The sequence below is a fragment of the Odontesthes bonariensis genome, chromosome 9, assembly GCF_027942865.1.
Source record: "Odontesthes bonariensis isolate fOdoBon6 chromosome 9, fOdoBon6.hap1, whole genome shotgun sequence".
In the NCBI taxonomy this organism is placed as follows: Eukaryota; Metazoa; Chordata; class Actinopteri; order Atheriniformes; family Atherinopsidae; genus Odontesthes; species Odontesthes bonariensis.
The window spans coordinates 25,042,886-25,057,001 of NC_134514.1; the positions used below are offsets into that span (position 1 = coordinate 25,042,886).

The window sequence follows — 14,116 nt, forward strand, 5'->3', positions numbered from 1 at the left end:
AAATTCATATTTGACTTGTTTTATTTTTGGTTTTTAACAAATAAGGTTATTTAAGTTAGTGAACTATAACAAATTTGTTCAACAACAAAAACTGAAAATATTAATCAGCAGTACTGTAGAAGACTTGTTTTTTGGTTAAAAAAAAAAATTAACAAACTTCTCACCATAATTGATTAGAAGTTGAAACATGGTAAATCCGTTGTTATATTGCATGGCGTCTTCTAAAGCATCGACCAACAGGATCAATTTCTAGCAGACTTTGTCTAACACGCCATCTTTGAATGCGTAATCCATGTGACCTTAAGCTCCCATGTACATACGTTTCACCGGCTGCGTTGGTGGTTGATTGAAGAATTTCTGCAACAAATCTATTAAGTTGGACATCAGAGATTGCTGTATAAGCCAGTGGTTGAATTCCAAGCCGATCTCTGTGCCTATAGAGGGTCCGACTGCTTACCCCTAAGCATATTGCAATATTTTGCCAGTTCATTCAGTAAATGAGATATTTGCTCCTCTGAAATGTTGTAAGGAGGCCGGCCTTGGTGTCCTGTCATGACTCTTGGGGGCAAAAAGACTTCACTGTTTTCAGATCTGCTCCTTTGATTCGATTCAGATGCTGCCAGCACAATCTGCAGACTTGCATGCAAAGACTGTAGTGTATTGGCTACTTCTCTGTTCCTTGAATCCTGGATGATTCTTGATTGTGACAGAAATACAGATAAAATATTTACATGGTCACAAAGTTCTCTTTGGAGCCTCTCATGAACAAAGGAATCTGCAGAATCTTGTTGCATTCGTTCCAAATAAAATATATGTATGTGAGAGGTGATATGTGTATGTGAGATGAGAATATATGTGTGTGAGAGATTAAATATATGTATGTGAGAGATAAAATATATGTATATGGGAGTGGCAGTATGATTAATGGCTTGTACGGCCCCTCATAATCTAAAAAAAAAAAAAATCCAGTGGAAAAAAATTCAACATCCAAAAATTCAGTAGAAAAAAAATTCAACTTAAAAAAATTAAATGGAAAAAAATTCAGTAGAAAAAGAACCAGACTCAACATCCGGGTAAACAGGGAGAAGCAATCGAACCCTGTCTCATCATCCTAATGGTTATATAAGGTTGTTATTTAATCACATGGACTTTGTATATGGTTAGGGTTGATTCTTGACTCTACTAAACTACTCTACTAGCTGACTTCCTTCCAAACCTGACCAATGCTGACCAAACCTGTGAATGACTTATTTTTCCCTCGTGTCTGTAACTTGCCGTCATTCTGCTTAAAATAACAATGTCACAGGCATGCTCTCTGACCTTCTGAATCACTCGTATCCTGGTAAGCACACCCACCAAGACTGAAGCAGATTAAACATTTGTGGAAACAGACACTTTGATTTATGTGTGATTTTGTAATTGGTAGTTTATTCTGATTATGTCCTATACAGAGTTATCAACATTCTCATCTGCTTCACCATGAGAAACAGAAAGTGCATAATCAAACCAGGACCTCATAATAAATAAAGGTTTTTAACAGTGTTTGGGAAAGTAGAACCGTATAACAGGCTGTAGAGCGACACTGAAAGTTTCCCATCATTTGAAAACATTCCAAGTTTGCGAAGCGATCACACCGTCTCTCTCAGACATACTTTCTTTCTAATTTATTGGTTGCACTTCTGCAATCTTCCTGTGACCCAGAATGCATTGCATATTTCTTCCAATGTGAATTATGTCAAAAAGAACATTTAACCAAGTCATTACTGACAAACTCTCTATCAGAAACAAAGCTATTAGAAAAAAAGCATGAATATATAAGTATGTATGTATGTATGTATGTATATATATATAGATATATATATAGATATATATCTATATATAGATATATAGATATATATATAGTAGACAGATTTCTAAAAAAAATATTGTTTTTATTTATATTTATTGATTTATTTTTTGTGGATCCTAAGTAACGGTTGTGCTTTCAGGTAACTCTCCTGGTATGGTCATTAAAAACAGCAGTGCTGCTTTTATTTGTTTATCAGGGCTGAACTACCTTATGTGCAGTATGACCTGCAAATGTCCTAACATAACATCAGGAACGCAATTTTAATGGGATTTAATATAGATTTTTTTTTTTTTTTACATGTGAATATATATTCACACTGAAGTTTTAACTATCCAGTCTTTGAAAGGTGTTTCTGTAAGAGATCAATACTAACAATACTAACAAATTAACTTTACGTAAAGCAAACTTGTCAGTAAGAAATCATAGCTTTCATCATTGGTTGAATAAGAATAATTAATCACCACTTCATAGCACCATAGAAAAAAGCCTTACTATAATATCCTTAGTATCAAAGCAAAACTCCTATACTTGGAAGCTACTTGGTGGTGAATTTCTCTTGTTGGAAATTATTGGGAGAGGGCTGTAATGATTTAGTGTGGGGGAAATTGGTGGGAGTTTGATTGTCTCTTTGGTCTTACTTTTAAGTAGCTCCTCTACTCTAAACCTCTTTCTAATCGGTCCTACGAGAGGTGGCAGATTGTTGAGATTTTTGTTCGGCAGATGGACATTCATGCTCTTGAGTGCCTGACTGTATTTTACATGACGAGTCTGGTCAGTCCCAAGTAGGGGTAATGGGTCCCCATGCGGAAATGCACCACGAGGCAGGAAGGCACTGTAATCCAATTCAGGATCTTCTCCATTGAGAAGCATCCCGTAAGATCCCACATTTGTTGAAAGGAGAGGTTTTAGATTTAGTCCACTTTTTTTAGCCTTGGCAAGTTCAGACTGCAAATATGCCTTCAGGTCCTTGGTTTTTTCATCATGCCGTTCTGCTAACTTCACTGCGGCTTCCTGTTCAGCCAGTTTCAGTTTCAGTTTCCGGGCGCTTCTTTCTGCAGCGAGGGCGATATTGTCGTAACCAAATGAGGCTACATGTTCCCTCTCAATTTGATCCTTTTTCTTTTTTTCAATTTTGTATAATCGATCAGACTCAAATAGGGCTTTCCTTTCCTGGAGGTTCATCTGTTGTTCTGTCTTCCTTTTAATCTCTTTTTCTCTTAACTGGCCTTCAATATTTTTAAAGTGGGCCTCTTTCATCGCAGCCTTCTTTTTATTCTCCTTCTCCTGTCGTTTTGCGTCTTTGTCATTTTGCTCCTTGGAAGCCTTATTAAATATCCGCTCCTCCATCAGAGTTGTCCTGTCAGCCTCTTCTCTCAGAGTGACTGCCAACTTTTCTGATGCAATTTGTATCGGAATCTGGTGTTTTTTTAAGATTTGAGCTCGACCAGTGTTTCTGTCCTGCTGTTTCCTCTTCATTACCCAACGAGCAAGTTTTCTTTGAGCCTCTTCATCATTAAGAGTTTTCTTCATCTCTCTTTCTTCATCTCTTTTGAGCTTTATTGACTCATTTTCCAGGAGTGCTTTCTTTGTTGCTTCCTTTTTCTGTGTCACTTTTGCATTGTAGTTTTGCACGTCTTGTACATCCTGGAGCTTTAGTTTTTGAAGTTCCTTCTTCTTCATTTCTCGTTCCTTCTCTGCTCGTTCTTTCTTTTCCCTGCTCAGCTCCACGTTATGCTGAACAAAAGCCCTGTCATTAACTCGTCGTTGATGAGCTTTATCTTGCAGTTGTTTCCAAGATTCGGTATGTCTACGTGACAGCTCTTCATCGATCTTTCTGTTGTGCTCATTTAGATTTTTTTCTCTCTTTTTTCTAAATTGTATTAGCTCTTCATTATCTTTTTTCAGCCGTTCGCTTTCGAGAGCTCTGTCAAACCTTTGGACACACGGATCTAGCTTTAAAAACTTTGGTTTGGTTATTTCATCATGGGTACGCTTATACTGTTTTTTTAACTCTATTTTCTCTGCGTCAGACGTCTTCTTCACTTGCCGCTGCTCCCTAATTCCTTTCATGGATAGCCCATTTTTCCTCGTCGCTTCATTTCCATATTTTTCCTCAAGTAGCTTTTTTTCAAAAATTTGATAATTTTTGTCAACAATTTCCTGTCTTGTTTGCTTTGCCTGGGGTTGGGCCCGAGAACGCTGGATTCTTTCCCAGGTAGATCTTGACAAAGTGATCTCTTCTGATTCAGCCATTTCTGTTTAAGCAGATTGTGTTGATGTAGTTTTATGTTGCAGTAAGATATTTCTGTTAGGTTAATTTCCTTGTCTTACTGTTAGTAAGTTAGTGTTAGTCAGTGACTTGTAAAACAGTACTGGAATCACTAAATGTGCGTAATCTGTGAGCTACTGACTCCTCAAATAGGTGTTCAGAACCCCTTTTCAGATGACATCACAAGTACATCACGTGATGACATCACATAACTTTGATGTGGACTAGATTTTTTAGGCCCCGCCCACATGGTTTGGGAAGCCTTCGATAACATCTGCAATTGTTCTAACAAAACATTCTAAATGCATTAAGATGAAACAGTTATATATGTATATGATTATGTTGGTATATCTATATGTATGTGTTTATAATTTTGGAGATTTAAAGATTCAAGAGATTTTAGATTGAAGAGTTGGAGTTGAAGACGCTATCATACACCTGCTTCAACAAACCCACTGTCATCTGGACAAAGCAGGCAGCACTGTGAGGATCATGTTCTTTGATTTCTTCAGTGCATTTAACACAATCCAGCCTGATCTGCTTCGTCTGAAACTCCAGAAGACTCAGGTGGAGGCCTCAACAATCACCTGGATTAATGACTACCTGACAAACAGACCACAGTTTGTCAGACTGAAGAATTGTGTGTCTAACCAGGTGATCAGCAGCACAGGAGCACCACAGGGGACTGTACTCTCACCATTCCTTTTCACTCTGTACACTTCAGACTTCCAGTACAAGTCAGACTCCTGTCATCTACAGAAATATTCAGATGACTCTGCAGTTGTCGGGTGTATCAGAGATGGACAAGAAGCTGAGTACAGAGAGCTGGTGGACCGCTTTGTGGCATGGTGTGGGAACAATCATCTCATCTTGAATGTTAACAAAACAAAGGAGATGATTGTAGATTTCAGGAGAAACAGGGTCAGATCAAACCCTGTTTCCATCATGGGAGAAGAAGTGGAGGTGGTTGAGGAATATAAATACCTTGGTGTTCATGTGGACAACAGACTGGACTGGAGACACAACAGTGAATCTACAAGAAAGGACAGAGCAGACTGTACTTCTTGAGGAAGCTAAGGTCCTTCAAGGTTTGCAACAAGATGTTGCAGATATTCTACAAGTCTGTTGTTGAGAGCGTCATTTCCTCTTGCGTCATCTGTTGGGGCAGCAGCATCAGAACCAGGGACCTAAAAAGACTCAACAACCTGATAAGGAAGGCTGGTTCTGTTCTGGGGACAACTGTGGAACCTCTGGAGACGATAATGCAAAGAAGGATTTTGCATAAAATCAAGAGAATTATGGACAACCCTGAACATCCTCTCCATGAGACTGTTATCGGAAAACAGAGTCTCTTCAGTCAAAGGCTTCTTCAGTTTGGATGCAAAACAGACCGCTACAGGAAATCATTCCTGCCCACAGCCATCAGCATCTATAATAACTCCTTGATTTAATTGAGCTACATCAACATTTAATTTCCCTCAGGGATAAATAAAGTATTTTTGAATTGAATTGAATTAATCTGTTAAACCACCTGTCTTCTCACCAGAATGTGTACATTCTACACATCCTGGAATGTACACATTCTGGAATGTGTACATTCTAGAGTGCCCCTTATTTGTATCTGCAGATAAGCACACAAAGTGTGTATTTAGGTGTAGACTTACACACATTTAGACAGATTTGGTATGTTCAAGTCTGTCTAAATGTGGTATGTCAGGACCTGAAACAACAGCGGTGTGTTTCCTCCAAATCAGTGTTTCAGCTGCTTTTCAGTTCTGTTCAGGAGGTCATGATCACACACGGCAATCTTCAGTTCCATGTATGGGCAATTTTACGCGACAAACCCTGGGCGGCGCCATTACCCTCCACAAATGCACTTCATTTCCGCCGGAAGTAGTTTGTGCAGCGTTTGCCAATGTAAACAGATGATGCTAGCTTTGACAGCCCACTCGCAGATCGTATAGCTAATAATGTCCTTACAATGGGAACAGAGTTTAAATACGTTAACTGGAGATGGAGTTACTATCCCCCACCCGAATTCGGTACAGGACTAGGAGGATAACGTGACGAGCAACAACATGGAGAATATGGACAGATCAGCTCAATAGATATAGAGTAATATCTATTACTCAATTTTACTAACACAAATGGCAAGTAAAGTAAACTCACTCACCGAAGCACCATCACCCGTGTTGGTGGACATGGCTCATCTGTCCAATGGAGCGTAACTTGATTGGCTGCCATTGGATGAATTGAGACAGGGATCGATTGCTTCTCCCTGTTTACCCAGATGTTAAGTCTGGTTTTTTTTCCACAGAATTTTTTTTTTGAAGTTGAATATTTTTTCCACTGAATATTTTGAAGTTGATTTTTTTCCACTGAATTTTTAGATGTTGAATTTTTGTCCACTGGATTTTTTTTTTAGATGTTACATTTTTTTACGCTGATTTTTGTTTTTAGAAATTGATTTTTTTTTTTACACTGTTGGTTTTTCAAATTCAAAGTCTGATTTTGATGCTGTAAAAATTCAATATTACAAATTCGTATTCAAACTGATGGCACAGAAAAACTTCCATACCTTTGAGCTTTTCTGGCTTTTTCCAAGTCTCTTCCCCCCTATGTTCAACCCAATGCACTTAATTAGTGTCCTTCCAGCAACTCTTGTCATGTATTGTACAGGTTTTTTTTAACATCCTGTTTTAATGCGGATGACTGCAGGGCATTTTCTTGCCATTCAGTTTGACTGAATCCTTTTTATGAAGTCTGGTGGTGCACGTTTCATCAAAGGCAACACACGTTCTACTTGTGCATATGACAAACAGCTGTCTAGATGTGAGGCATTCATGAATATATTACATTTAGAAAACCTGAGCACTGATTTTGAAAGCCAAGATTTTTTTTTAGCAGTGTCAGTGTGAAAAGTGATTTTCTGAGCCACACGGACAGGTTCCCTCTGCAGATTGTGACCACCTCCGACAGAGGAAACAAATGCCATTTCATTCACAAAACAAAAACACCATTTGTCGTTTGGCTTAAGAACCTTCTCCTGAACAAGAAGCTGACCTTAAAGTAACACTAAGAATCCATCTGAGGTCATGAAGAGTGTGTTTAGAGAGCCACTCGCGGGGCCATCAGTGAAGACAAACAGTTGTGGGTTTGTTTTCTCTCAGGCTGATGCACGGCCGCATGTTGGGTGGCGCGAACCCCGCACTTTGTTTTTGCACTTGCTGCTAGAGGTGGTGCTGTGTGGTGGTGACAAAGAGACGGCTTACGGCATCCATCACAAAGCTCCCGTGGATCTTGTGCCCCGAGCAAATGTTTTGACAGTAAAGACAGCTTCTTTATTTCAAGGCACCCTTATCAATATCTCATATCATTTTGCTGCCGGCGGCTTTTTAAAAGACAAATGGAGAACCTAAATGATGAATCTCTCAAGCCAAGTGAGAAACGATCCATCTTAACCCTGAAAGCAACATCAGCCGAGTCAGGATTTGAAATTCACAGCATAGTGTTTCACAGTAGAGAACTGAACACAATCATCAGGACACCCACAACATCGGATTGCGTTAAATGACGTGTCCCAACAGCCAAAGTGCTTATTTTCTGCATCCATTTTTAGTAGACAATGAACATCAATGAATGTCGACTTCACGCTCACATATGACAACACTTATATTAAATAAGTGCTGCCATCAAAGTAGACAACCACACCTGAATTTTGCACTTCGACACATCTGCCTACACTTGGAGAGGACTCTCAGATCAGAGGCACTTAAATTTTAAGGTTTGTCCCCATCGCTTTCAAGTGCATCCTCATACAAATAAAGAAGAACACTAGTTTATTTTGTCCTAGAGCTCAACTTATCCCAACATTAATGTGCACCTGCCACTTACTCACCAATACATCTATGTAAAAGACCTGAAACTTGCCAGTCAGTCCCAGTACTGGCGACTTTACGCTCTTCAGAATGAACAAACGAGGATATAAACAAAAATTAAATGTGCATATGGTGATTTCATGGAAACTTTAACAAGGACAGATTGGTTGACTCTGGGCAGTGGGATGTAGGGCAGAACTCAAGTGTACACTTACCGATTAGGGTCGTCTCTTCACTCAGTGGGGTTACATGGCACTGAAAGAATCGGATCAATGGCTAAATTACAATAAGACAAGAGTTATGAAGTTTGTGTATACACCTTAGTTTGACTAAAAATTGGACCGGATCGAGTTACTCGCAGTCTAAGACCCCGAGATAACTCGGTTGATAGTCACACTAAACGTGCTTGTAGACGGTGAAGCACGTGGTTCTGCGCATGCTCGAGATCTTTTCCCAGGGTCATGACCTGGAAGTCAAAGGAGACGATATTACTGTCGTTGTCGCCGCCGTCGGAAAGAAACAAACAACGCGATGGAGAACGCGCCGTTTGTGCAATAAGCATGTTGAGAGAGTTTCATAGAATAGAAAAATACTTTATTCATCTTGCCGGTCCAATTTTTAGTCAGACTAAGGTGTATACATGAACTTAATAACTGTCTTATTGTATTTTAGCCATTAATCTAATTCTTTAGTGCCATGTAACCCCACTGACTGACAAAGTAATTAACTTATATTTCATATACCAATGGTGTATGAAACATGAACAGCAAACAAATTAAGGACAAGACTCGTGTTTTGTCTTTACATTTTTATTACACCTTTCATTACAAACAGCTCACAGGAGAACCTGCAAAGAGGGGAAAAAAGTAATTAAATTAAAAAAAAAAAGCTGATCAGGGCCTGAGAACACAATATGGTGAAAAGTCAAGTCTTTAGCTGTACCTGATTATGCCTTCTCTGCTGCTGCTGCCTCCTCATCTCCACCCTTGGTGTTACGAGTGTAAATCAGCTGTGCTCTGTGTTTGGACACCAGTTTGATCATGCCTAGAAAGAAAAAAAACGGGTCAGCGCAGTCTCAGTCAAACCCATCTATATTCATTAATGCAGCCGCTTCCCCGTCAGACAGCACAACAAAGCGGCAGGAAAACAAGTCTCAAAACACCTTGGTTTTAAAGCGCAGAGAGAAATAAAAGGTAAATACTGTCTGAATAACTTATAAGTGCTTCACAACCAATGCAGTCAAGTTTCATACAGTTGTTTTGAATGTACTGATAAAACTCATTTACTTTTGGAACATTCAATAGGCAATGGAAATCAAAGCTGGTGCCGCGTATGCTCACACAGGACAGTAAGAAATGAGAACCGGGATTCATCAAGACAATCGCACCAAATAACCATTTGATGATGTGAGACGAGGACATGCTTCATTTATTTAATTTAGTTTTGAAACAGCAAGTTCTCTGTGCCGCCTGCCAAATTTTGGATTTTAAGAATTTAAAAGAGGAGAGGCTAAATGATCTCAAAAGAAATAAAAAGAAGCAATGCTGCAGATTACGTGCGTGATTCAGTGTCATTTTGGTGCACACAATGAAATGCTGCAGAACCATTCTGACCTAGATGCATTCAGCATTCACATTTACACTGAGGGGCACATTTGCTCAATGTAGCGTCCCAACATTTTTACGAGGCAAAAGATGCTACTGTTGCCATTTTATAAAGCTGGACCCACAATCATCTCCACTTATTACAAGACGTACACATTCTGCTGAACGAGCCTTCTCTGAGAGTGTAGAACAGTCCATTTAAAGCTTAAAATGGCCTTTTCCCCCTAAGGGCAATTTATGGTCGGAAACCAGGTCGTCTGCGTGTGTCGCAGTTAACACAGACATGCCCCCCGCCCCTTACGCAGACACTCTGGTGCACCTCCACAAAATTGTAACTAACCGCAGACAGTGCCGCAGATATCGTCACAGGGAGGAGAGAAAGGAGGCCTCTGATTGGTCAACTCTACATCCGCTCTACACTATGCGTATTTCCGGTTTGCTAACCGGCTAATGGTGACACCATCCGTGCTAACCGTGACGCTTCTTTCGCCGCTCTGCCAGCTCCAGTAGTAGCAATATTTCTTCTATTTCTAGATCGATCAGCTGCATCTCAATCAAAGTGCGCATTTGTCCAGTCGCCATTGTTGTTGAATGACCTCCGTAACCGGAAGAGAAACGCGCCACCCACCACACCCACAATCCTAGCTTGTTCGTGATTGTCCCTCTTGCGTTGTGGCGTGGGATTAACATAGCGCAGGCCGCGCTTCAAAATTGGGCATAAATCAAAAATAACTGCGTCATGTCTGCGACAAGCTCACTGCGACACACTGCTGCGAGAGTATACACGGCCCTTTATTCCAGGGAATAAATCATGCAGACACCTCACTTCCTCGCTTTCAAAAATAACTACTGGAACAACAAACATGCGAAACTGCCCCCATGCACAGGTGTTACACATTGTGACGCCGGACCGTTTCATTTCATCCCATTAAACACGTTTCATTTAAGACCTTGAACTGAAGGCGTGCGGTTCACCTTTGGCGAGCAGTTCCTGGAGGGCGTTCCTGGCCAGAGAGCCACGGATCTTCAGCCTTTCTGACACAACAGCGGGGGTGATGAGCTTGTAGTTGGGAACTTCTTTGTACAACTTCTCGTAGGTGGCCTTGTCGAAGAGGACCAGGTTGTTGAGCTTATCCCTCACTTTTCCCTTGGACCACTTCTGCTCACAATCAAAAACACATTTTTATTTTAGACAAAAACCTTGCAAGCGCTTAGCATAAAGGGTGAGATGGATATTAACTGCTGCGTACCTTCTTCTTGGCTTTGCCTCCAGATTTGTTGACTGGGTCTTTGTCCTTCTTGGACTTCCCACTGTCCTTCTTCTTATCCTGCTTAGGAGGCTGGAAACATAGACATCACATTATAGCACTTTACTCCCGCTCAGACTCAAGCTATACGTGACTCTGGTGGAACAAACCATGGGTGGGGATACTTTTGAGTTATGTTGAAGAAATGTAAATACCCTTTATTTTACATCTCCAAAGATGATAGGCCATATATCTTACATATAAGGATTTACAAACAGTAGGTATTTGACATTAAAACAGCTCCTTATGTAGGTACAGGCATTCGAGGCTAAAATCAAGATGAAAACATTGGCAATAAATTAAACGGCCCATCAAGCCACAAAGTGTGATGGGTCACAGCATCTGGTGTTACACCGGCATGGGACGGCCTAGTCTTTTTTTTTTGTCTTTCCCCAACTGGAAATCATCGATGGCACATCTTGTGATCGTGATCATTAGCGGAAATTGCTTTAAGTATTTACTGCCATCACTACTACTTGAGCATTAGCGGGTATGGTTGTGTATAATGAGCAACTACTGGTGACTACTTTGTTTCGGCTTCGTGTGTGCTAGCAGAGCAGAGCTGGAAGCATGGTAGAATTAGCACACTAGCTACCAAGCTAGACGCTAACTCCGCAAAATATAGCGATTGGTGGCTTCGTTCACATTCTTTCGGAATAGGGAAACGGCATTCTTGCTGAATGGTTTCAAGAATTATTACGAGCCTTTTTAATCAAACGCAAAACGAGAGAGGTTCACTTTGCCACACAAAATGTGGAATAACTGTCCTCACCATGTTTCCTCGTCAAGATGTCGGAGCGAAAGGAAGTTCACCCGTGCAAAAACCCCTTAGACAACCTGTATATGCGGAAATGACGCAAGGAGTTATGGGAGTTGGCGTTCTCTCCTCTTTTGCAGTCTGTCTTGATTTTTTTTTATGAATAAATGTAGCCTCGGAGAACAACTTCACACACCAGTGGGTAAGACTTTGTTAAAACGACAAAAAATGTTTTAACATCAATCAAACGTGGAAAGAAGAAATTTGGTTGGTTGTGGGTCTTTCTGCCCGTGGAGATCACGTGACAGTTTAGTCAGCTGGGAAGGACGTCGCAAAGATGGTGATATTCAGTGTGTACCTGGTGAATAAAGCTGGAGGTTTAATTTACCAGTATGACAACTATGTCCCGAGAAGTGAGGTCGAGAAGACCTTCAGCTATCCTTTAGACTTGGTGCTAAAGCATCACGACGAAAAGGTGATTGTATCGTTTGGACAGCGGGACGGAATTAAAGGTAACGTTTCAGAGCACATCGTTAGCTAGCTACCCTTAACCCTGTGTTATCCAATGCTGAATGAGCAACAAGGCTATCTATGGTCAAGTTATCTATGTCATGTTTGAACTCAGCAAGTCCATAGTCATTCTGGAGAGTTTTCTGTTCACTAATTTGGCTCAAATGTTTCTCCTTTGCTGTCTTACTGTCACATTCAAAGTGGCCTAGATGCTAAAACAGATGCCTGTTAGTCCATTGTTACTGAATAATCTTTTCTGACCGAGCGACTTAAAACCGAATCGTATGAAAACTGAAGCGCTTGCCTCGTTGTTTCCTAGTGGGACACGCGGTACTGTCCATCAATGGAGTCGATGTGATGGGAAAGAGTACAGCCGATGGAAAGGACATCCTTGAATATTTAAAAGACGCCTCAAATTACCCGGTGTCCATTCGTTTTGGACGTGCTCGCCTGAGCTCCAACGAGAAGCTGATGCTGGCATCTATGTTCCACTCGTAAGTCTGGAGTTGTTGTTGTGTGTGTGTGTAACACAAGGTCTTATATGAGTAGCTTATTTTTTCTGGTCGGCTATCTTCGTGTTGTGAGTGACCGTAGTATCATAGAACTTTCTAAATGGATAAGTACATTTCTACACTTTCACAGTTCACTTTCCATTTTGAAAGTGAACTGGAGCGGAGTGAGCCTCTGATGACAACACACACTTGTCTGTCACCCCCCCCCCTCAAGGTTATTTGCCATAGGTTCACAACTGTCTCCTGAAGTTGGCAGTTCGGGAATTGAGATGCTGGAAACTGACGTCTTCAAACTCCACTGCTTTCAGACGCTCACGGGTCAGTGATGCAATGTAACAAACACCAAACACTGTATCCAAACACTGGATGTGTGGATGAAGTAGGAATAGAAGTGCAGAATATGGATTGGTGATCGGAAAAGTTTGAATCCAAACGCTTCTATTGTGTTTTTGCTTGGTGATGGGACGCTTGTCTGGGAAAAGCAGGGGATAACATCAGCCACAACAAGAAAACCATATGCCTTGTCGTGTTCCTTGACACATTTTTTTATTTATTTTTTTACACAAAATGACTGTTTTGTGCCGAGGGAACATGCACTTAAATGAGAGTGGTTTTAATGTTGTGGCTTATCATTATATCGTCCCAGAAAATACGTCCCGGCTCGGTGACCTTCATCTGAAACGCGTATATATCTTAGCGCTCGCTGTGCATTTAACTGTGATCGGTTTTGAACTGGGCTGTGTCTCATTGCTGTTCCATCTCTGCTCTCTCAGGCATCAAGTTTATTGTGCTGGCAGACCCTCGGCAGTCTGGTACCGATACGCTGCTGAGGAAGATCTACGAGATCTATTCGGATTTTGCTCTCAAGAACCCGTTCTACTCTCTGGAAATGCCGATCAGGTGAAGGAGAGATTATGTTGCCTTCTGGGATTAGATCTAACATTGGCGTTTCCCGCAGTTCAGAGCTAGAACGCCCACATTCAGTGCCTGTGTTGTTTGGATTTCAGGTGTGAGCTATTCGATCAGAATCTGAAGAGTGCACTGGAGGTTGCAGAGAAGGCTGGCAACTTTGGAGCTGGGTCTTAAGGCAGAGAAGACAGGATGTTGACACTCTGGACAGAAATAAGTGCTTTTTTTATGTTTTTGTTGTTTCTTTTTCATTGTTGCTTATTAAGTCATTGTAAATACTTGACAGAATAAACCCCATACTGTACATAAATGTTCCATTTCGCCTTTGTTTTTGGCTGTATGTGTATTGGATGTATACGACTGGGTCATGGAGCTTAAACTATGAAAATGACACAGTGTAGTTTATTCAAGCCTCTGACTGTCTCAGAATTGAGACGACACATTTGCGCTCTCTTCTGAAAAGGCTGTGTCAGTCTTGCACTTCCATTCAGGATGGGTAATGAGAGCATCGTTAAACTCTG

General features: G+C 40.8%; 2 protein-coding genes across 2 annotated transcripts; one reads left to right on the plus strand and one right to left on the minus strand.

Moving 5' to 3' along the window:
- Positions 1–8,789: 8,789 nt before the first annotated feature.
- rps25 (ribosomal protein S25) lies at positions 8,790–11,772 on the minus strand. Its single transcript, XM_075473802.1, has 5 exons — positions 11,680–11,772; positions 10,851–10,940; positions 10,576–10,759; positions 8,939–9,040; positions 8,790–8,843 (listed from the first exon to the last, which is right to left on the minus strand). The coding sequence occupies exons 1-4, from the start codon at positions 11,680–11,682 to the stop codon at positions 8,943–8,945; spliced, it is 375 nt and encodes a 124-aa protein (XP_075329917.1). The 5' UTR covers positions 11,683–11,772; the 3' UTR covers positions 8,790–8,843; positions 8,939–8,942.
- Positions 11,773–11,787: 15 nt separating this feature from the next.
- On the plus strand, positions 11,788–13,910 carry trappc4 (trafficking protein particle complex subunit 4). The gene is made up of 5 exons (XM_075473801.1): positions 11,788–12,176; positions 12,494–12,668; positions 12,901–13,004; positions 13,460–13,586; positions 13,694–13,910. The coding sequence occupies exons 1-5, from the start codon at positions 12,002–12,004 to the stop codon at positions 13,770–13,772; spliced, it is 660 nt and encodes a 219-aa protein (XP_075329916.1). The 5' UTR covers positions 11,788–12,001; the 3' UTR covers positions 13,773–13,910.
- The last annotated feature ends 206 nt before the right edge of the window (positions 13,911–14,116 follow it).